The sequence below is a fragment of the Fistularia commersonii genome, chromosome 27 (genome assembly GCF_037954325.1).
Source record: "Fistularia commersonii isolate RoL2024-O1a breed Wild chromosome 27, RoL_Fcom_v1.0, whole genome shotgun sequence".
In the NCBI taxonomy this organism is placed as follows: domain Eukaryota; kingdom Metazoa; phylum Chordata; class Actinopteri; order Syngnathiformes; family Fistulariidae; genus Fistularia; species Fistularia commersonii.
The window spans coordinates 11,402,263-11,425,743 of record NC_141310.1 but is presented as its reverse complement, the minus strand read 5'-3'; the positions used below and the strand labels follow the sequence as shown (position 1 = coordinate 11,425,743).

Genomic DNA, 23,481 nt, shown 5'->3' with positions numbered 1-23,481 from the left:
AATCCTTGTCCTCCAAGAATGCGTATTTTCACCATTCTATTAAATGATTTTTCGTTTAGTTTTACTATAAAAAAAATTACTAAAAAAAATTACAAAAAAATTTAAACACTGCAAAAAAAAAAAATGCAAAGTAAAATAAAATAAATAGAATAATAAAATAAAAGCTAAAAAGAACGGCAGTTAATTGCAAGGGCCGGATTACAAAAATAAAATCCGTGAATTAGCGAGGGCACGAAAGCTCCCGCATGTTTCTGGGCTGTTGGAGGAAACCGAAGGAAACCCACGCAGACACGGGTCAACGTGGAAATTTTGCACAGGAAGGTCAGAATGGGACCAGAGAACTTCCCGCCGTGAGGCAAAAGTGTTTTTGACTGAACCGAGCGCAGCAAGACGGCAAACAAGCGGCGAATAAACGACGGCCGCGGGTCTCCACCTCGGTCACACCTCGATCTCGGATCCCCCTCGGTGGCAAATATCGGAAAAATCCGCCGCCGTCCAAACCCTCGTTGCCGTGACTTGTAAATCCCTTAAACGTCGCCCAAACCTGCCCCGATATCGTTTTCACCAGAACCGATTGGAGCCATCTGTTGATGATTGAAGGAGAGCCCCCCGGCGCCGCGGGATAATGGCACCTATTCAGTAACGTTACCGATGGTCGTACAGTAAACTTCGCCCCAAAGATCATGTTAAAACACCCCGATGCTTTTAAACCGTCCGTTAATCAGCTTGTTTGGGGACGCGGAGGAAACGCATCGGCGTCCAGTAATCAGGGAAAGACCAAGAACGACGGACTCATCTGGATTCCATAACAAGAAGCTTTATTTTCACAAATATGGCGGGGGTTGGAACAGTTTAGAAAGTTTTCCTGCACTTTATTTTAGCCTGAGATGAGCATAATGCAAAATAAGTGTTTGGATTGCGACTACCTCGCGGGCCGTAGCCGCTGGAGGCACATCCCCATTGGCTGCCTCCAGGAGATTAAAGAGAATAATTGCCAGCTGATTGGCTATTGAATTTTTCATGCAACCTTTGTTGCCGAGGGTATTTGTATTACTTTTACCAACCGGCATGACTACGGGCCAGGGTTTTGACACACTTTAAGTAACTCGGGCCTTTTTAAGTTAGTAGCTGTGGCGGTGCTTTAGCATAGCATCTGTAGCCGCCTAGCTCACGATGAGATTAGCTCCGAGTGCTAACGGCGACACACAACGACCAATCGGATTCGTTTAATACCTCGTGTGGTTTGTCAGGTGTAATCATTTTTAACTTCTGTCCTAATTTTAGGTTAGGATTATATTTCTCAGTTTGGGTATTTGTTTATTAATTTATACATTATCGATACCGCTTATCCCGCGCTCAGGGTTGCTATGACGCTGGAGCCAATCCGAGCCGTCATTGGCCGAGAGATGCGGTTCACCCTGGACCGGTCGCCAGTCGATCATCCTCAATTTGGGAACAAAACAATATCCAATATTGTTCATTATTTTTGAACGGGCACTTAATAAACTGTGTTTATACTAAAGTATGAAACGAGACATCGCGAATTGCCTCCGAGTTTTACGCATCCAGACGTATCTGAATGCAGCCAGGGAGTATTTTAATGCCATGCAATGATTAGCACGCGTTTGTTTGTAATGTTTGACTTATGTTGAAAACACCCCGACTGCACCTTTCCACACACTAATGCTGGTTATCCTCTGCGCTCCACCGCACCGCTAATACTGTTGGCGCGCCGTTCGCGAATGTGTGTGAAAGTATGAGTGAGTCGGTGACGGCAGAGCCTCCGCCATCGGGGACGGCGGCGGCGGCGGCTGACAGTCCCGTGTTCCTACCGCGGGCTGCTGACGCTAATCTCTCTCCCTGTAAGTGACCTACATCCTCATTCCCAATCTGCCCGCCCCCCTCCCCCTTGCAGGTGTGTGTTTGTGTGTGTGTGTGTGTGTGTGTGCATGTCTCCTCTCCGGTTCCGCTTCGGAGGTCCAGGAACGGTGAGCTTCTCACGGTTGTCAAGTCGAGGTTGGAGAGCAATCATTTCCTTGGACACCGGTCCCGTCCACGTACCCGCTCCCCCGCCTGCTCGGATTAGTTTCCTCTCTGTCACCAAATTTGCATCAAAAAAAAAAGAAAAAAAAAGAAAAAAAAAAAAAAAAAACACCCTCACCTTGTTTACTTTCCCTCCGTTTCCCCTTCCTGTTTTTCCTTTACATCGTTTTCCATCTGTGTCACCCTTCTCTTCCCCCAGACGCCGCGGAGCGTTTTATTACAATTGTCAGAAAGAGTAACAATTCTATTGTGAGGTGATTACGGCGGGGTGTTTTACCCGCAGATCGCCAGAGCAATTAAAATCTGTAAATAAGGCTACCCATGATGCCTCAGTCCAAAACAATGGGGTCCCGTAGGATGGATGTGTTCTAAGGCGGTCGGCGTGGAGGAGAGAGTCTCTCTGCCGTTAATTAGGAGACGTTCCCTCGACCCCCGACGCGACTGTGTCAATGGGCAGCTTTGCACAATCACAGCGACACATATTCCAGACAGCAGATGAAGTTGTTTACTTTTGTGCGAGACGCTGCATTACGCCGTCGCCACTTTGTTACGCGTTGCGGCAGAAGAGAGAAAAAAAAAAAAAAAAGATAATGGCCGGGGCCTAATTGTGCCAGCTATACACGGTCCGTAGTGAAAGTGGAGACACAAACACGCATACACACACACACACACACACACACACACACACACACAAATAAGACAAGTTTTAATACGAAGATGGTGTTTCTAGCAATGGCCTGTTCCCGGGACTGAAATGAGAAAGACATTCATTGATTCATTCATTATTCGTACCACGTGTCAAACTCGAGGCCCGCGGGTCAAATATGGCCTGTCATGTCATTTTATGTGGCCCGTGAGAACGTCTTAAAAGGTCTGATTGTCTTAAAATAAATAAGTTGATGCGCGCATTGACCATAAACTGCGTTTCCCACAATTCATGCCGATCATATTACCCGCGGAGTAACAGCATCCAGCCATCAGATTGCAGTGTATATGTATATGTATGTTTACATATCCATATTTATATATGCATATTTATATATATATGTATGTGTGTGTGTGTGTGTGTGTGTGTGTGTGTGTGTGTATATATATATATATTGTTACCAAAATGTAGGGTGATGGAGGACATATGTTCATATACACACATACATATATATTGTCTTGAAATATATATATGTGTGTAAATAATATATACTGTATAATATATAAAGTATATAAATATATAATACATATATTAAATATATAATAAATATATAATAAAATAATAAAATATGATATAAAATATAAATGTAATAACATAATGAAATCTAATATAAAATATAATAATATATATATAATATATAAAAATAATATATATATATATATATGTATGTGTATAAATATATGCACATGTATATTTTGTCTTAAAATAAATAATTCATTAATTCATTTTTTCATGATCTATATCGCGAATCCTATACTGAGAGGGTTGGAGCCAATCTCTGCTGTGATTGGGTGAGAGGCCGGGTTCACCTCATTTGCTCGTGTGGACAATTTATGGTTTCCGGTGAAACTCCTGCATGTTTTTGGGCTGCAAGAGGAGCTCGGACGGGCAGGACATGCAAAGACGACAAGCCGTAAGAAAAGACAAATAAAACCTGATGCTCTAAAAGAGCGACCATGGTGTCAATGCATCATCGTGCAACAGATGCACGCTTTTGCTCTGGTCGCGATTGGCGATTCTCCTCGATTGGCGGCTCGCAGCGACGTGATGGCGTGTGTCTTGGAATCACTGCAAAACTGAGTGTTTCTCCATGTGGGTATAAACAACATGGCCGCGCTCCGCCGATACCTTCCCCCTTTGAGAGAACACAACCAAGGGGAAGCTGGGTAAAAATCTAAGAATCATAATTGGCTCTGAGTTATTGGCAAACATTGCCGGGAACCAGTCTTGCTCGACTACATTGCTGTCAGGAAATGTCATGACACCTCAATTGATAGCCTTATCATTAACATCTTAACGATTTGATTTCGGGTTTTTTTTTTTCCCCTTCCTGGATCTGTACTTTGTTGAAATCGCTTTCCAGAAAGTTGTGCAACCGACCGCCTCCGCCGAGTTTTTCTTAATTCTTTGTCGAGACAAAAGAGCTCTTTGTAGTTCCACGCGAGGACATGCGGTACATGTCATGTATTTCGATATCAGGATGTGTGCGTACCGTTTCCGCACCTACACACACACCCACCCCTCGCTTCCAAACCCCGGCTTCATTAATTACTCAGGATTGGGGTTTGGGCAGGTTGGAGCAAAGACGCGGTGGAAGGAGGGGACTGTGGGAGCGCAAACACAGCGCGGCGATGACGCCAGGCTCCGTGGGCTCCACCAGAGGCTATATGCCTTACCAAGATCCTGTTTACAGTCAGCCGAAGAGACTGCCAGCCTCCCATTTCCATAACACCGCCTGCAGACCTTTCTGTGGGAGTTAATTCCTCTCAGCCGGAGATGCGGCGCGAGATGCCGCCCGCTCCCGCGCCCCTCTTTCCTCGCCCCGCTTTCCTTTCTATCTGGAACACGTCTCTATCGCCCTCTTCTCGGATCGGACGCGTTTTTCTTTGATCTCCCTCGCGCGCTTAGATTCCGGTGACTCTCTTGGCCGCGAGCGCAGAGTTCCCTCCCTCCCTCTTCCTCCTCCTCCTCCTCCTCCTCCTCCTCCTCACATCGTATTCAAATCCGCGCCCGTCGCCGATACTCCCGGTTTCCACTCCGAGCGAGCGAGCAAAGTGGACGTAATAACGCGATGCCCCACGGTGTTGCTAGCAAAGTATGGAGCTTGGTGTAAAAGTTGCACTGCTTGCACTGTGTGTGTGTGTCTGTGTGTGTGTGTTCGCGTCACTCCCTTAAACAGAGGTTGATCCTGAGCGTGCAGGTCGTCCACATTTCTGCTTGTTATCGTACCCGTACCACATTTTCTCCCCACCCCGGCGCCACCGCTTCTCCTCCGGGTTGTCGCCGAACCGCGCGTTAGCGTCTCGACCGCTCAAACAACCTCACCTCTTTCCCCCCCTTCTTCTTCTTCTTCTTCTTCCCTGTCATACGTTTGTGCAGATCTTTTTTTTTTTTTTTTCTGCTTCAGCTGCTTGTGTAGTTGCCATGTTCCTGCTCCTGTACATCAGTGAGCATCTGCTCTTTCAACAAGGTCCCCATGGCCTCAAATGTCAGAGCGAGCAGCTGCCAGACAAGTGCATTGTGCAGCAGGCTTGTGTTTCGCCTCCTCCTCCTCCTCCCTTCCCTCCACTTCTTGTCCTGTGATGTTAACTGTGATTGAAAGTAAGTAGGCGGCAGCTGAACGGCGGCGAGGCGAGGGGAAGGGTCCGGGCATGAGTTCCAGTAGTCGGGGTCGCCCGTCCCAGCGGTTCTGCGGGGCGGCTTCCGGTTTCAGAGGTCCCCCCCCCCGCCTTCCCCCCCGACAGCGTCCTAGCATGTTAGGCGCACACATGCAGAACGCAGAATTTGCTTTTCCTGGTTTCCGTGGGCCGAGCGACATCTCAGACCACGCAGATCCCTCGCTCCGCTTCCGGATCGGCTCCCATGTATATAAATATATACCTATTTATGAATATATGGGCTCGTTGCACATATGCGTAGGCGAGGAGGGGGTAGTTGCGAGATGGGATCACCGAGGCAGAAGAGATGGAGGATGAAGAGACAGGCAGGTACCCCCCAGGAGGTGCCTGGGGGGGCCGCGGGCCGCGGCTAGCCCCTCCAGCTCCCCCCCAGCACACTCTGTTCTGCTCTCAGACACCGCTATTGATTTGTCCGGCGGATAAGACCACAGGTTAGCTGCTCTGCTAAGTACTGCCCTTTTTACCTCGGCGTCGACGTTGTTTTTTTTTTTTTTTTTTTTTTTTTTTTTTTTTTTTTTTTTTTTTCCTCCCCTTTCCATTTTTTTTCCCCGCTCACAAGACACGCGTGAACCATCAGGGGGCACTGTTAATCTCCCCTTCGGCTGCAGACGTACGTCCTCACCTCACGCTAATTCGGAAACGCCGCTATACCGGATCAACGCATGTAGCCGAGTGTAGAGCTTGTCGGACACGACCCCCCCCAGATCGGCGTTCCGTCTCATCGGCGAGGTGTGACGTCGGCGCCGACAGACGCCGCTTTCTTTTTTTCAAAAAGGCCTCGCCGCTGACACGTTAACGGGAACCGAGCTTCATCGAGGACTCGGAGTTCCGAGCTGTCGCAGGTGGCAGATGAGACGGCGTTACTATGCTGCTCTGCTTGTTTCGTAACATAGCCCGGCTCGCGGCGATAGGAAAATTGGCACCTTCCCGACACCTATTAAAAGAAGAAATTCTGAGATGTGAAAGATGGCTGTTGTAACACGTCTTGTATTTTTAATTAAAACAACCTCGCCTGAGTCATCAGCGGCTTTTCATGTTTCCGAAGACAGAACAGGTGTGATGGAAAAACAATGAACAGTGAGAGAAGGTAGGTTCACCGCAAGGGTGTGGATGTTAAACAGCTTCTCACGCTTATCAGTTGTGAGTATTTACAAGAGCCGGCAACATACTTTGCCATTGTTAATGTGGAAACTGAAGTGTTGAGACTGCGTAAAAAGAAATCTTTGCCATTGCTTGCAAATAGCAAATTGTAATTTATCGCGGCACAGAGCCAGACTTGTGAGCGGTAGAGCAACCGGTTTTCTTTCTCCTTTCTTTTTTTTTTTTTTTTTAATGCAAAGTTAAGCGTATTATCAGCAAAATAAACATGGATTCTGACAGATGACAGATGACCTTGAGTGAAGTTATATATTTAAAGATAATAGAATTGATTAAAAGCGAGGAGCAATCATCCCTTGGGCGGTCACCTTTTTTTTTTTTTTTTTCTTCCCCACTTGTGGTTTCAAGAACATCCCAATGCTGCGGGCGTCACTGTGACCTCAAAATAAAAAAAAAATAAAATTTGATGTGCAGATCGTGACAATGAACTCAAATGTTGCATAAAAATATAGGTGTTTCTTTGTTTTTTTTTTTTATAATTAAGTCAAAGGTCAGTATCGCAGATCTCACACCGTAACTCTATGTTCTTTGAACATATCCAGTGAAAGTAGACGGAAATTCAAAATAAGGACACATGGCGCTTCGGCCAGAAGGAGAATATTCGTGAGTCACTGCGACGAGCGGATAGCGTTGTGTAACTTAGCGTGTTTACAGGCCCGGACCGGCCCGACCCCGGGCCCGCTGGCAGGCGCGCTTAGCTTTAGCTGCTCCGCTAGCCACCAATACCACTTACCTTCAACATGAACAGGGAGGACAGGAACTAATTGCAGGGACAAATGTTACCAACTGCAGGCTTTGCTGTTGTCTGGGCCGGATCCAGGCCCTGTTTATCTCAACCTCTGTTGGCAGTCATACACACACCATACACACTGTGCTCTGATTTAACCAGAGGCAAAGCCCCATCCAGCCCCCACTCTCTCTCATCAAAGATTCATAAAGGCAAGGTTCTCAATGATTTTCTGTCTCTTCCCGTATTCACAGCTTGTTGTCCTCACCCTCCCGGTCTCCTGCCAGTCAGACAGCGGAAGTCAGGCGGAATTACAGCTGAAGTGGCCGCCGGCTCCCAGTGTGTGTGTGTGTGTGTGTGTTGAGGTGTGCGAACCCACGCTGTTAAAAGTGTGGGAGGACAGAGGGACGGGACACGGGCAGCGGGGCGGCCGGACGGATGGACAGTGACATGTTGATGTTGTACTAAAAAATGTTAGGAGCCCCCATGCGGCGACAGGAGATAGACTCCGCCCGCTGCTCTCGTGCCCCCGTGCACGCCTTCTGCTCTTCTTTGTCTTCCGCACCCCCCCGTCCCCGTGCACGGTGGCAGCTTCCACGCTGGATCTAAGAGGAACGCGTCAAGCGCCCCAGCCACCAGGCCCAGGGCACACCATCTGCAGCCCTCTGAGTCCTTCCGTGTGTGTGTGTGTGTGTGTGTGTGTGTGTGTGTGACTCTGTAAGTGTGTGTTTACCCCCTTATTTGTGTGCGTCCCCTTGCGTGCAAGCTAACAAGCTGGTGTGTGTGTGTGTGTCTGCGAAACCCAAAGCACCGTGCCTCAGCCTGTTAGTCTTGCTACTTACCAGGCTTAGCCAGATGAGGGCCACTCAGCCTGGATCTAATTCCTCCGTATCTGGCAGCTCTTCACTCCTGGCTCTTTCTGCCTCTCCAGCGAGCATCTGTGACCTTGGCCGACACCGGACGGGGTTAAACTGTGGACTTTGAGACGTGGCCACAGAGGCTGAGCCGCTAGGTAGTTTTTGGATCCCGGCTCTCGCGCAGCCATCTGGGGCCTCAGCGGGGCTAAGGGAGAGGTTATCCCTCTCCGCCGCCCCGCAGCTGACCCCCGGATCAACGCTAACGGCGCAGAACTTAGCGGGATAGGTGGTTCGCGCTCGGCGTGTTTGCGGAGCAGAGAAGTCGCGTTGATCTCGGTGTCTCGCTGGGTTTGCGAGCCTGGCGTTTTTTCTCGCAAAGTTCGGTCTCTTTCGGACTCGCCCCTGAGGGGGGAACGGGCCGAGCCTGGAAGGAAAATCGCCGATCTGCGTTTATTCCCGCGACGCTGCCGACGGAAACGCAGTCGCCGCGACGACAAAAGCGAGGCAGGTGTTTGCAAAGCACCGTCCCCGTGCTGATATTTCCACCACAAATAAAAAGCGCTGCTTCTCTTCAACATGCAGTGCAACTTTCAGCGAATGTTTATACGCACCTACTTACACAGCAGTTACATATCTCACACACACACACACACACACACACGTGTGTCTTTCCGCTGCCTGTGTGCTCTCTTAACATCCTGTTCGCTGCGGCACCCTCAGGGCCCGTCCCGGACACTCCTCCAAACTAATTGTTGTCTGTTTGCGGCGTTTTCAAAAACGCATAGGGCCATTTAATGACACTGTTTACTCAATAAGGTAAAACAACACGCGTGTTTGTTCAACACGGAGGGTTCGGCAAACAGGCCGGATCATCAATAAGCGCTGATAACGCTCATCTGGCCTCCTTATGGATTGGATTTAAAAAAAAAACAAAACAAAAGTTGAAGAATTTTAGTTTCCTTTTTGCTATGGTTGCAATTTAAATAATAGTCCGATGGTTGCCATCCGCTACCTGACGTAGCCACTGCCAGTTTTCTGTGTAGTGTAAACACAAGGAGCAATCATCAGACGTCGAGGTTGGGAGATGTTGACTTTCCACGTTGACGAGCAGACGTTTATGTCTGCCACTCCTCCGTCTGTCAGCTGAGAGGCTGGATAAATAAGACATTTAAGCGTCCCCGCCTGTAAGAGTAGCTTGACTAAAGCCCGGGCTCACACAGTCACACACCTAAAACTCAAAGTCGGATGGAAATCTCGGCCCCGAAGTATCGGTCTCTGGGCCTCCAACAAAATCAAAATTGTTTGATGTAATCGCAATTCTTTCTCAATCAACAACCAATAAATGAGTTTGTAAACAGGAAACCCGATAGACAAAGAATCACTACTAGAATCACTAAAATAACGATCGGTATGGAGCTGTGGGCGGAACGGCCCGGCTTGTATGATGTCAACTCAGAAGGAAAATACCTGCATGATGGGGAAAAAATTGCTGAAAGAATCTAGTCGTAGTCTTGATTTACTGTTTTTGTAAAATCTTAGTCTCAGACTTAAAACTCTTACAAAGTATTCTTTATCGATGTTAGCATGATTTTTCTCAAGTCTTTTCCAAAACTATTCAGTCTTTAGATACATGGGTGGCATAGAGCAGATTTTTTCTTCACTACAGTCCAAACACATTCAGCAGGTAAGATAAGATAAGATAAGATAAGATAAGATAAGATAAGATACTGTATTGATCCCCATAGAGAGAAATTCTTTTTTTTCTGTATTTCCTGAATGCAGGATAAGTGGCATGAATAATGAGTAAATGATAAGACTTTATTATTATTATTATTATTATTATTGTTGTTGTTTAAATATTTTATTTATAATTTTTTTAATTTATATTTATCTAATTTTATTTTTTATTTAATTCATTCTTTATTATTAGTTTTTAAATTGGAGTCTGTGCCGAATTTTGTGAACAAAACAGTTTAGTTGAATTTTATTCAACTCATTTTTGGGGGTCCCCATACACACACATGTGCAGTAATATTATGTGGAAGCACAGTTCATATTGGTATTATAAAAAGTGGCGGAGGTAAACGTGCTGTTCGCCAATTGGTTGGAACAAGGTTGCATTCCAGCACTAAATGATTAGTTATCGAACGGTGTCTGACGTTGCACCCATATTTAACCAAAGACCAACTTTAACACGACGTGGGAACGGCCGCTTACCAAAATTGCACTAAAATATTTTGACAGATATTTGAGCGCAGTGTACCGCAAAAAAATTGGTTGGAGGTCAATAAGCACAACAAGAATAAGGCGCAGGGATGATTTTTGAGAAAATGTAAGGATTTTAAGTATGCCTTGTAGTGCGAAAAATCTACTGCTCTATTCTTATCCTTATTGTTGTTTACTCTGACGTCAATTTATTTGCGGATGTCTTTAGCTATCTTTTTATATTTATTCTTATTTTTATTGATATTGTCGTTGTCGCGCTGCAGATCCCCTCTGGGGATTGATAATGTATATCATATTTTCATTAGAATCTGCATTGAGGAGGCGGAGCCTCTGCAGAGCGTCATGTTCGTGCAGCCCGAAGCGCCGCCGTTTTTGGCGAAAACGCAGCGTGTCAGTGGGAAACAGTTGAACGCGCATATTTTCTGGAAACAGGATATCTGTGGAGCGCGACTGTTTAAAAGCCCGGGCAGTTTTCCGTCGTACAAAGGCCTCATAATTCAACACCGCGTCGCCCAGAGCAGAGAGGAGGACTTGTAACCGGGCAATTGAAGTTACAATAGACTATAATTAGCCGGGCCGGCTCGGCCCCCGCCGCTGTCACCTGAAGACAGGTGGGAACTGAGCCCGCGTCGGATCGACCTTATCATGTGACTGGGGTCAGGTGTCGTCCAATGGCCGAGGCCGTATTGCTGTCAATGCGAGCCCCATCCATCAGCGGTGTTATTGCTCTGCTCGGATGCCCGCGAGGCTCTGACGCCCTGCCAGCGCGGAAAAGAGCTTGTTTTTTTTTTTTTCTTTCTTTCTTTTTCATTTTAAATTATCTCTTCACACACTCATAAGTTTTTTTTTTGTTTTTTTTTTTTTTTTGGTTGTGGAGGAATAGCGTCTTTGCCCCCCAAAAAATTGAAACCCGATTACCTACGAGGAGATTTACTCGCAACCGCTTGCAGACTCGCCACTGGGTTTATTTTGCAGAAATGAACAACGTAAAAAGGAAATACACAGCTCCAAAAAATAAAGGGAACACTAAAATAACACATCCTTGATCTGAATGAATGAGCTATTCTTATTAAATACTTTGTTCTTTACACAGTTGAATGTGCTGACAACAAAATCACACAAAAATGTTCAATGGAAATCAAATGTATGAACCCATGGAGGTCTGGATTTAGAGTCACACTTCAAATTTCAGGTGAAATTAAAATTAAACACATTACAGACTGATCCAACTTTGATATTTAAACAAGTCAAAATGAATCAGTGTTGCTTCCTAACTGGACAGTTTGATTTCACAGAAGATGAGATGAGATGAGAACAACTTTATTTATCCCGAAGGAAATTGTTGTGCCAGAGTTTCAAGTAAAAACATAACAGTAATAGATAATAGTAGGAAGGAGGAAGAATAAGAAATACAATGAAATATAAATTGTCTCAACTGTTAACTACAAAGATTTGAACATTCCCTGCGGCTGAGGCAAGAGGAATTAAAAAGTTCGAAACGTTCGAAAAAATGTGAAATAAAGTATTGAAAAAATTGTAGACGAAGTGAAAAATATTTGAAAAAGTGAAAAATTGGCAAAATGTCACCATGTATACATATATAAAAATATATATATATATATATATATTCATAAAAATTTTGACAAAAATGCTAAAGGCTAGCAATATGGAAAAAAAATGTTAAAACCATAAAGTATTGAAAAAATATAGACAATTCAGATATTCATGAAAATTTTGACAAAAAATGTCAAAGGTCAGCAAACTGGAAAAAATGTGAAAATTTTAAAGTATGACAAAAATTGAAGACAAAGTGAAAAATTTGGGAAAAGTTTTAAAATTGGCAGTTATGTGTGTTGTTGAAGTATTCCCTTTATTTTTTGGAGCACTATGTCAGATTGTCCAAAAAAAAAAAAAAAAAAAAAAAAAAAAAACCAACAACTCCAAATTAGCTTTTCCCCGAAATGTCCCATCGGGGTTTTTGTGGCTGGTCATGGTGGATGATGGAGCGAGGGCGGCCGCCTATTGTTGTCCTGGACGAGCTACCGGCGGGGTAAACGTTACCCCGGCCTGTTGTTTGCGTTTGTTTCGTTTTTTTTCCTTATTTTCAGCTCGCCGGAGTTCCGCACAGGTGGCCTCGTAGGTCAGAAGAAACAGTCGCTCTCATTCGTCCCCCTTGTCAGCCTGCAGCACACACACACACACACACACACACACACACACACGCAATCTTAAATGCAAACACACACTCAGGTGCTTTTTCTTACTTTCAAATGTGCACACACACTCCAGAGCCAGACCCTCGGGGGGTGATCCGTCTCTCCGCCCCGCTGTCGGAAGAGTAAACGGCCAGGAGCGCCTTATCTGTTTGTACTTTTCTACCCTTTTTTTTTTTTTTTTTTTTTTATTAGAACCGCATTGCATTCGAACAATCGTTGCCTGCTCGTAAATTTCCGAGCCCGTGTTGACATTAGTCCACATTCCATCCCATAGCCCCGGGACGAGAGGGGCTATGGGTGTTCGGTAATTTGTTACGCTGTTAACCGCCTAATGGACGTCCACCTGGTTTTTGAGAGCGGCTGCTGCCGTTCGGGGGGGCGTGGAGGCGGCGTGGAGGTGGGAGTGTGTGTGTGGGGGGGGGGGGGACTCACCTCCTTTGCACTTCCAGACGGCAATAGTGTTTTATTGCCTCCAATTATGAAGGCTATTTAGAGGCTACCTGGCGCTGTGTGTGTGTGTGTGTGTGTTTTCTAGTTACATCTGGATCTGGAGGCAGCCGGCCAGGCCACATCAAACACGGCGAGGGTGCGAAGTCGGGGCTGGGTTTGGGGAGCGGGGTGGGGTGGGGGGGTTCGCAGGTACGTCCGTCTCGGCCCCAAACCCGGGTTCCCTGCGTTCTCAACCGGCTTCAGATGCCAAATAATGAGCCTTATTTGTTTCATGTGGTTTAATGAGGAGCCCAGACTTCATCTGGCGATGGAAGGGGGACCTCACAGGGTTTCGGAACGGGCTTCCCCACCCTGCAGGATCAGTGTTCCCGGCGGCGGCGGCGGCGGCGCGTGGAAGGAGAGCACTGGAGTCGGCGAGCGGCGCCCGTCTCGTCCCCTACCCCTCCTCTGCTAATGCATTTTTGCGCGGTTTGCACAACCATTAATTAAAGGTGGGGTGGAGGGGGTGCATCAGATGTTAGTTTTATTAGCCCGGGCTCCTTAGAGGGAATCAAAATGAAAGGAACATATGTCACGCATTTGACGAGGATGCCGCCGCCGCCCACCCCGCGATTGCCCACCTCGCGCACCCATAAAATGTACAGTCAGCAACCGCCTGCAGACACAATGGCTGCAGAAACGAAGACGGCGGTGAGCTTTCAGATCCCCCCCACCCGTCACCCCGACGGCGTTGGCCTGGAAGCTCACAGGTCGGGCCTTGTTCCCGATTTCTCAGTTATTGGGCTCGTCCCCCCCCGCCCCCGCCCCGACACCGGTCACGATCTTGCACAACGCGGTGGAAGGAAGCGCGTGGATCTCAGTGCTGCGTGTCTGTACGTTCCTCCTGTCTTACACAACGTCACGAGGATACAGAAAAACACACGGATAATTCACTTTTCTCTTTCCCGCCCCGGGACTGGATCGCATACCTCACCTGCGGGAGGGAGCCGCCTGATTTATGACACTCGCGCCTGTTTTTTCATGACTCGTCTGATTGCATTCTTGCCGATCGGGGCAGCGGGGGGGGGGGGGGGGGTTGTTGCCAAGACCGTAAAAATTCACACCTGCGCCGGATTGTCACGCACGAAGAAGCCGGCGTTCTGATCTGAAGGTGATTTCTACTCGCCTGTGTCAGACAGTTGATGACACCGATCCGAAAGTACGAAAACAAACGCCGCGATCGCCCGCCTCCTCGTTTTTTTTTTTTTTTCCATTAGCGAATAACAATAGAAGAGGAAACACGGAGGGTTATTAGTCTAATGGCGGAGCTCGAAAACGTCTCCGCTTCTACGCGGAACTGCTGCATCCGGGCTTTATTTGCTCAAACGCTATTAAACCTAAGTTGAGACGGCTCTTCAGATAATCCTGTCAGAGCTGACGTGTGTCCCCGAGCTTCCAACGAGCAAGTTTCCCCGTCACCGACGCACCGGCGTACGCCTACATGTTAGCACGGCACGCCCGAATAACAATTAAAGCACGGGCGGTTTTGACACGGAGAAAAAAAAAAAACAAAAAAAAAAGCTATCCGATCCTCTTCGGACGCTTCTTCCCGAAAGTCCAGAGTGGAGCGGCGGGGGTTTACAAATGACCTCCCCTCAGCGCTAATGCGATAAGCGTTGTCTCCCGTCCGTGTTCGGCGTATTCTTTTTCACCCGACCCGACAAAACCGTGCATCTATCAGTGTAATTGCGCTAGTAGGAAGCACTGATGCTGTCTATTAGCTGGATTTCCATCCCGTTAAGAGCAGAGGGCCTTTTAATGTACGCCCTCCCCTCCCCCCCGCCTTCGCTCCAGCACGCCGCCGCACGATTACACGCCGTCCGGAGATGTAGCGGCTGCGACCGTATCAAACCCCACAACCCGATGTTTTAAGCCTTTTGGGCTAAGAGAGGGAGCGATTCAACAAAAAGTGAGACGGACGTTAATCATTTTATTTACTTGTTTCTCTCTATCTCTTTACCCTCTCGCTCACTTTCCTTTTTTTTTTTTTTTGAAAGAGCCCAGACTGCAGAGCCGGGAGGGGGGGGGGCGAAAAATCAATGGGGAGCGCATTACAGTAAAACGTATTGATTAGGAGACCCGCGAGCAACTCTGGTCGCGGAGATGGTGGAATGATGCAATGCTTAAAGGAATTTATCCTTTGACTTTTACATTAACCTTTTATTGACTGCTTTGCCTGTCCATAATTAACACTCACTTTAGCTAAAGTGGTTAGTTTGAGCGCAAAGCCCCACCTCCCGCCCCCAACCAGCCCCCTCAAGCGCGTGTCCAGGGGGCCGCGGTCGCCGCCGCCGCCGCCGCCCCGGCCAAGTGCACCGAACCGCCTCTGTGGAATAGAGGCGATAGAATCCCAGATACCTTTCACATTAGCATACCATTTGAGGCGCTAGCCTGCCAGGTTATAGGGTTTCGGGGCAAATTGAAATGAGTGATTGTGTTGCCAATCTCTCTTGACTGAGCGCCAGATGGAATAGTTAGGCCCCGGATCTGTCTGGGGTTAATCCGTCGGGGGCGGACCGGACTCGCAAGCACCCCCGCCCACCTTCCACTCTTTGCCTTTGACAAGGCGGGCCTCGCTCTGGCAGCATTAAAAAAAAAAAAAAAAAAAGTCAAGTCCGGGACCCTGAAGGCACCTCGCTTTTTACATTTTTTAATTTATTTTTTCATTTAATTTTTTTTTTTTTTTTTTAAATTTTTTTAGCGGGTACCCCTGCGAATAGCAACCCTGCACGGGGATAAAACCCGAAGCTCTCCGATGTCAGCAAAATGTGTGGACGAGTGTCTGGGTCAGTTAGCAAGCCCCCCCCCCCCACACACACACACACACACACACACACATTCTGCAGATATGTATGCCAACTGTGTCGTCGTCCTCCTCCTCCTCCTCCTCCCTCTCCCCTTCTGAAGTGGCGCTTCCTTTAATTCACACCCTAAATAAATGATGAGAACATTTAAACACACGGCTCGTTGCAAAGCCCCAAGGTCGCCTAATCGTATTATTTATGAAGTGATGTGCTACATAATGGTACTTAGTGCATGTTAACAGATGCTATTATCAGGCCCTGATCCAGAACGCAGAAGATATATTAGAACGGCGGCTGTTAACGCCGCTCCCCGGCATCGTGATGCCGCGGCGCCCGCGAAAAGGCCGACCGCGCCGAAATGCAGCACTTAGGCCGCGAGCCAGTCGAAACATTAAGTGGCTCCCGGTTAAAATATACAACCACAAATTGCGGCGGCCCCTGTCTGTTCGCTGACAACTTTAACAACCCCCTCCCGCATCTCATCCATAACCCGCTCGGCCCACCCTCCCGATCCGGTAGCCGCAAGGTGGTGGCGGTGGCGGCGGTCGTGTGGGCGCCTTTTAGGGGAAAGGGTGGCGTAAAATAATACGTGCGGCTTTGGAAATATCCAGCGCGCTCCTCCGTCTTCGCCCTCCGGGTCGGGGGGTCATCCTCGTCCGCCGAGAGGCAGAGGGAGCGGATTTACGATGACAGCAACTTTGAGTCGCCACAGTAAATATTTACACAGGTCTGACAAAAGATCTGGTCTCGGGGCCTGCAGGGCTCGCAGACGTCGGCGGATTTATACTTAACCCCGCGTCAGCGATCTCACAAATAACGGCTCTCGCTGGTTCTTGCGAGGATCCGTCGAGGAATTCAGTCTGGAACGGCGAACGAAGTGGCAAAAAAAAAACACGGCCGCAGACGCGCTCATATCCCAGAGGGTCCGGTGTTATTAGGAGTCATAAAAAAGGAAGAGCAAACACACTCACACACACACACACACACACACACACACAGGGAGGACGATTGCTTCCTGTTAAAAACACATGACACCCACGCAGTGTTTTTTCAGGAGACCCGGCACGTCAACTTTTTTTTTTTTTTTTTTAGCCCCCGCTGAGGGTTTTAGGGAGAAATTTTTGACATTTTACCAGCATCCAGTTGTGTGTATGTGTGTGTGTGTGTGTGTGTGTGTGTATTCCCCCCCCCCCCCCCTGTCAGTTTACATACGTCCCTTTAAGTGCACGTCGTAACGCCGTAGAGCCTTTAAGCGTCTGTTAACGGGTGCGTTTGTTTCCTGTGTCCCGTGGCCCCCAGGTGCCACTCCAGCCTGGCCCAGACGCTGCCCCCCGAGGAGGCCCCCGTGGACCGGCCCTTCTGGGGCGCCGACGACCCCGGCATGCCGCTGCCCTTTGACCTGGCCGACATCATCAGCAGAGTGGAGTCGCTGCTCTGGAGGTGCTGCGTATGCATCCGCGGTTTACACACACACACACACACACACACACATTCACTTTAACGACCAGGCAACTATAACACCTGTCATTCCAGTTTTTTTTTTTTTTTTTTTTTTTTTTTGTAGAAACAGATATTTAGTGAAGGAAATGCAGATGCTAGTAAAAGCAGTTGCTGTTGGAATGGGTGAATGTTCAAGCCAATGGAAAGCTCCAAATAAATGCAGATGATTGACACACACACACTCACAAAGTCACACACACACAGGAGTAATATTTTATTCAATATAATAGAAGAATTTCTTCAGGCCGTAAAACTACAGATTTTCTAGAAAGTGAACTTCTCAGACACTTTTGCAGTCTGTGTCATTTTTATTCTATTTTATTTCATTTTATTTTATTCTAAGTCTTTATTAATTATTTTTTTAATTAAATTTTATGTCATTTTATTTATATTTTATTTTATTTATTTATTATTTTCTATTTGAATTCATTCCATTTTATTTTATACTTTCAATTGAATTTATTTTTGAAATTTTATTGTATTTTATTCATTTAATTTTTATTAGATCTGTCCTTTTTCCGCTTGTGCTGTTCAATCCTGGTATGCGGAGTGACGAGATGCCAAGTGTCAGGTTCTGCACAGATGACTTTTCTTCCCTTTTTTTTGGTTTTCAAATGCTCTTCTTTTGTCATCCCCCGCAGGATGTGAAGGACGGATGGAGGGAGCGTGAAGGGAAAAACAAGGGAAACAGACACACCAGCGTTTCTGACTGTGCCCGTCGGCTTGGACGGCGCAGAAGACGGCTCCGTTGCGATCCCACCGCCATTCGTTTCCTTTGGATCGGGGCGTCCGCAAACACCCCCCCCGCCTCCCCGAGATCTACCCCGACCCCGCAAACTCCCCCCCCCCCTCGTGTGTCGGCCCCCTCGGCTCGGGGGCCGAGCAGATTAGCGCTTCAGTAACATGCTAACCAGGCAAACTTAGCGAGCTACTAGTGTGGCGTAGCGGCTAACCGATCATACGTGGAGTCTGCATTCCAGTGATAGCATAACGTACATTGTGTGACTATTTATTATTTCCGCGTGCTCCGTTTACCGTTAATCTCACGTTCACGCCCCCGCTACCCCCCCGCCCCTCCCCCCCCCCCCTCGACACGCTTCTACCCACAGACTTAACTCATCCTCAGCCTTCACCGTACAGTACGTGCGCTCGCTACAGTGTTATTACAGTATATATTCACGTTTAAGGGGGAAAGAAAAAGGAAAAAAAAAAAAAATCTCACCTTGCTCACAGTATTGCATTCTCCACTCGTGTACAGCGTGACCCCCCCCCCCCCCCCCCTCCCCCCCCGGACCCCCATTTTTGCATTTCGAGGTGGATCGAGCCAGAAGAGACCAAAGAAGGATATAAGTTCTGAATGTCACGGTGAAAAATGAAAGAAAACGCGTCCAGTTCACGGGCGCACTTGAATGTATGGCGTCTCATGTGTGTGTGTGTGTGTGTGTGTGTGTGTGTGTGTGTGTGTGTGTGCATGTTGACCCCCCCCCCCCCCCCCCCCCGCCACCCCCTCCACCCGCCCTTCAAACCCTGCGTCTTGTCAATTTGTGTGTGTGTGTGTGTGTGTGTGACTGCAATAGCGAGCCCGAGGGCGGCCCGCCAGTTGTTTGTTCTGGAAGACACACGGCGATGAGCCCCTTCTCTGATGATAAGAAGCGCTGGTTTAAAAAAAAAAAAAAAAAGAAAAAAAAATGACCCGGAGAACACGCCCGCCGTTCCCTCATTATTACAGCTGTTCAATCGCTTTTAATTACTCCAAGAGTGTGTAAGAGCAACCGCGTTCTCCTGTAGCGCTGCGGGGCCATCCGAGATGAGCCAGAGAGGAAGATCCGGCGCTTCTGAGGCGGGAAAAGTGAAAAAAAAAAAAAAAAAAAAAAGGCGGGGCGGCCGTTGAAGCAGTTTGATTCCCCTTCCTATCTAGTTCACGATGAAGTAGAGACGCTGTTTACTATTAAAAATTCAGATTGCACTCTTTTTTTTTTTTTTTTTTTTTGTACTTCTGAAGTTGTGTTTTTTTTCCGAGATGTTGCCAAACGCTGTTCTTCTTACTTCTTCGTCTGTTGCCGCGCCTCCGTCGTTCGTTCGTCGTCAGAGAGATTTTTGTTGGTAGAATCGGCAGTAGCGTTGACCCGTCGGACTCCCGGCCCCCGACCTTCCCCGTCGCCCCCGGCGCCACAGCTTGTCTGTGCCAAGCAATAGGAATGGCAGTAAATAAAACGCAGTGTTTTATCCAACGGCCTGTGTCGTCCTGTTCTTTGCCGCCATGTTTGTAGTTTTTTGAACTGTTTAGCCGCTAATGTTTCTCCCGTTGTGTTGCAGGTGCTCGCTTTCTGTCTGGTTTTCTCTTTTGAGGTCCGTCTCTTGACCCGGGCGCGAGCAGGAAGTGGACTGGAAAAGTGCGGGAGCCGCAGGTGGAGTGAAATTGACAGGATCACAATCCAGACCGAATGAAGAGCTTGGAATTTATGGGTTCACGATCTGAAACTTTGGTTTTCCATAACATAATTCATTCATTCTTTCATTCATCGTCGTGCACTCAGGGTCACGCGGGCGCCACCGTCTTGCCCAGATCTCATTGGGCGAAAGGCGAAGCTCACCCTGGATCGATCACGGCGCCACGCGTAAAGATATTCAAGTCCCATATGCAAAAAAAAAAACACGATAAGATAATCATATTTTGATTTGAGTGCTCCTGGTGCCCTGGCCAGCGGGTGGCGCTGTTTCCCCAGATAGTCGTCCATTCGCCACTACAGAGGAAGAAGAAGAAGAAGAAGAAGAAGAAGAAGAGCATGAAAAGAAAGCATCCTGTCGAATGTGACGGAGGCATATATGAGAGCAGTCGTCTTCGTCTTTTTCCTCCGTAGGAGACACTGAGAAGAGCAGATGATGCTTGGACATCCATCTGCTGGAGGAGACAGAGGTCAGTGTCGAGACCTGGGATTGGCTCCTGTTGAATCCCGGAGGTCAAAGAAAAAGGCTGAGTCTTCTTCTTCTTTGGGTTTTTCCCTTCAGGGGTCGCCACAGCGAACCAACCCTCTCCATCAAACCCTATTCTCTGAATCCTCCTCTCACTACGTCCATAAATCTTCTCATTGGTCCTCCTCCAGACGTCCAATTCCAGCATATATTGACTCTCCCTCCTCTGTACGTGACCCGACCATCTCAGTCTGGCTTCTCTGACCTTCTCTCCAAAACATCTACCATGTTTCGTCCCTCTGATGGACTCATTCCTGATCCTATCCATCCGGGTCACTCCCAAAGAGAACATCTTCATCTCTGCAACTTCCAGTTCTATCTCCTGTCTTTTGGTCATTGTCATTGTTGGTAGACCATCTCACCACTGATTCCTTTCATTCTGGCTGATATTCTTCAATCTCATGGTACCCCTGACATGTCTGTGGAGGTTCTCAGTCATCCAGGTCGTGGTGAATTCTTGTGTAAATCTTCTTGTCTTGGCAATTGGACTTTGAAGAAATTCACGTCCAGTTGCGAAGATTTCTACAAGAAAACGGACACATTTCTCAACCCAATCCGGCTTGAACCCATTTCTTTACCTCTTTTCCAAACTCTGGTGCTCTGGACTGTTGACCCTAAGTAGGTGTTTCTTTTCTTTGTTTATCTTTTTGAACTCGACCAGTTGGCGACTCCCAAATATTCACCGACAGTCCGCCGCTGTATCGATCCGCGACGGCTTCAGAAACGTATCGAAAATCCCCCCCAAAAAACAAAAAAACTTTCCGTCAGATCGTCCGCGTCTTCCACCTCAAGCCCGTTCCTCCTCCTCCTCTTCAAACCTCAAAGCGAGCGGCTGGATTAGCGGAGCAAACAACCCGAACAAGGCGGCGTCTGATGGATTGATTGATTGAACCTTGTCACTCCCATTGATGAAGTGATCTCCTCAGCCCGACCCCACCGTGAACACACACACATACACACCCCAGAGGTCGCCCGTGTTAACTACTTCCTGTAGTGGCTGAGTGACTGAGTGATGGATGACGGCGGGGCGCCTCCAGCCCTCGGGGGGCTTCAGACGGGGGAAGAAGGGCCTCGGCGGAGGAGACAATGACGCGGGGCCACAGGTATGCATTGTTCCGACCGGGGTCACCCGCCAGCTAAGCGGCGAGGCCACCTTCAATTAGGCCCCGACAATGGGCGCTGGGGGTGAAATAACCAGGTGTGTGCGGTGGAGAAAGGTATCGGTTTGGGGTCACGTCCCAGTCAAACGTTACGGTGCGCGGCCAACAGGCCGGGGGCGTCTGCGGCGGCGGCGTAATAGAATCAGAAAACACATTTCCATCTTGAATTTAAGTGGTTTGCGCGTCTGCTTCCTGAATATGATCATCTCGGGGACGCCCTTCTTTTCCCGCCCTGGCCGTCCACGCAGAGTCGGAAGGGTTCCTCAAGTTAAAGCGCCGTTCCTCCCCTGGAATTCTCCGGATAGATGATACGTTCTCCATGTGTAATTATCTGCAGGAGTGTTTGTACTAAGGAAAACATGATGTATTAAATGTGTGTGTGTGTGTGTGTGTGTGTGTGACCGTCCCCAACCCCCTTCAGCCCCGGAGGGTCCAGAGAAGCCGCGGTAATTGTAGAAGCAGGCTCGAGATAAGATCGCGGCTCTGGGACGGCTGTCAGCGGCGGGACGGGCCCGCGCTCATTTGTCACCGCCGCCGACAAACACCAATCAGCGCCGGCAAAACACCCGACGTGATTGACTGCATGCGAAGCGACGCCGACCCCGAATGTTTTTCAAACTCCTGATTGCGCTGAGGAAAGGTCACGGAGGAGGCAGAAGTGCAGAGGTTTGCGAATCGGCGGCGTCTCCGTCGGCGAAGGTCGGGCGGAACGCAAACGTCGCGTTCGTCTTTCTCTTTTTTCACGTTTCTGCAGGTCGGAATGTCACGTTCTGGAGGGGGAACGAAGAAAAATGGGAAACGATGGGTTTATTTTAAAGCGGAGAGCAGCCACGTCGTCTGGTTTGAAGACACCGAGGAGAAGACAGGAGGCAGAAATGGAGACGTGGAGGACAGAGAGGATCAGGAATGAGTCCATCAGAGGGGGAACGCATGTTTAGATGTTCTGGAGGAAGGAGTAGGTCTGAGATGGCTTGGATGTAGATGGTAGAAGGAGGTTTTAGCCACAAGCTGGGAGTTCTAGAGGTTTATGGACGGAGAGAAAGAGGATGTGAAGTTAGTCGGTGCAGGAGGCAGATGATTGACTGTGGGTTAGATGGAGGAAGATGATTGGCTGAGCCCAAATGAAAAGAAGATGGAGAATGCTAACCCAGGGTGGTAGATGCTAAGCTATCACCTCCTAAGAACCTGTCTCGTCCTGTCAGTTTGCGGCCTGAGCAGCGCTGCCCCCCACTCACACACACACACACACACACACACACACACACACACACACACACACACATACACACACACACACATACACACACACACACACACACACACACCAGCCCACGCTGTATCAGACTAGACTGGAGTGAAAGTGAGCTGATGGTGAAGTCTTGATGCCGCTGTTGCTGCTGTCAGGATCCTGGCAGCTGAGCCGCCCTGATGAGCAGAGGCTAGCCCTGATGTGTGTGTGTGTTTATGTGTGTGTGTGTGTGTGTAAAGCAGTTCGTCTTCGGGGACGGAGCACTTGCAGATCAAACAACGTCTGACCAAATGTAGAACATGTTTGTGGGTCGTTGCTGCCGGCTCGGCTCTGGTGACCAACATGGCCGATATGGACTCCTCCCCTCCGCCTCCTCTGGTTCCAGTCTAAAGTGACCCATTTCTCGCATTCGTCCTTCAAACACAAACCGGACGGCTGCGTGAATTCCCCCCCATTTGAACCCTCAACCGGACACGAGAACATGGGACGGTGGATCTGCTCGCGGGGTCACGGGTTCCCCGGAGGATCCTCATCAAGGCCTCCAAGGTATTTGCTTTAATGGGACATTGTTTTCATGCTCAAACACCCTGGACTCCAGTTGAAAACAACATGATCCAAAAATGTTTGGATCCCCATTGACTGGTTCACCCCCAATTCTCTGAACTGATGCTGGACCTCCTGAACATCAATAGATG

The 23,481-nt window shown here is 48.2% G+C and overlaps 1 protein-coding gene across 1 annotated transcript in view; it reads left to right on the top strand.

Moving 5' to 3' along the window:
- fto (FTO alpha-ketoglutarate dependent dioxygenase) overlaps window positions 1-20,500 on the top strand; it is a 138,249-nt gene extending 117,749 nt beyond the window's left edge. The window contains exons 9-10 of the mRNA XM_086174892.1: window positions 17,204-17,344; window positions 18,046-20,500. Of these exons, the coding sequence (XP_086031018.1) occupies window positions 17,204-17,344; window positions 18,046-18,052 (148 nt within the window). The 3' untranslated portion in view covers window positions 18,053-20,500. The remainder of the gene's footprint in view (window positions 1-17,203; window positions 17,345-18,045) is intronic.
- The last annotated feature ends 2,981 nt before the right edge of the window (window positions 20,501-23,481 follow it).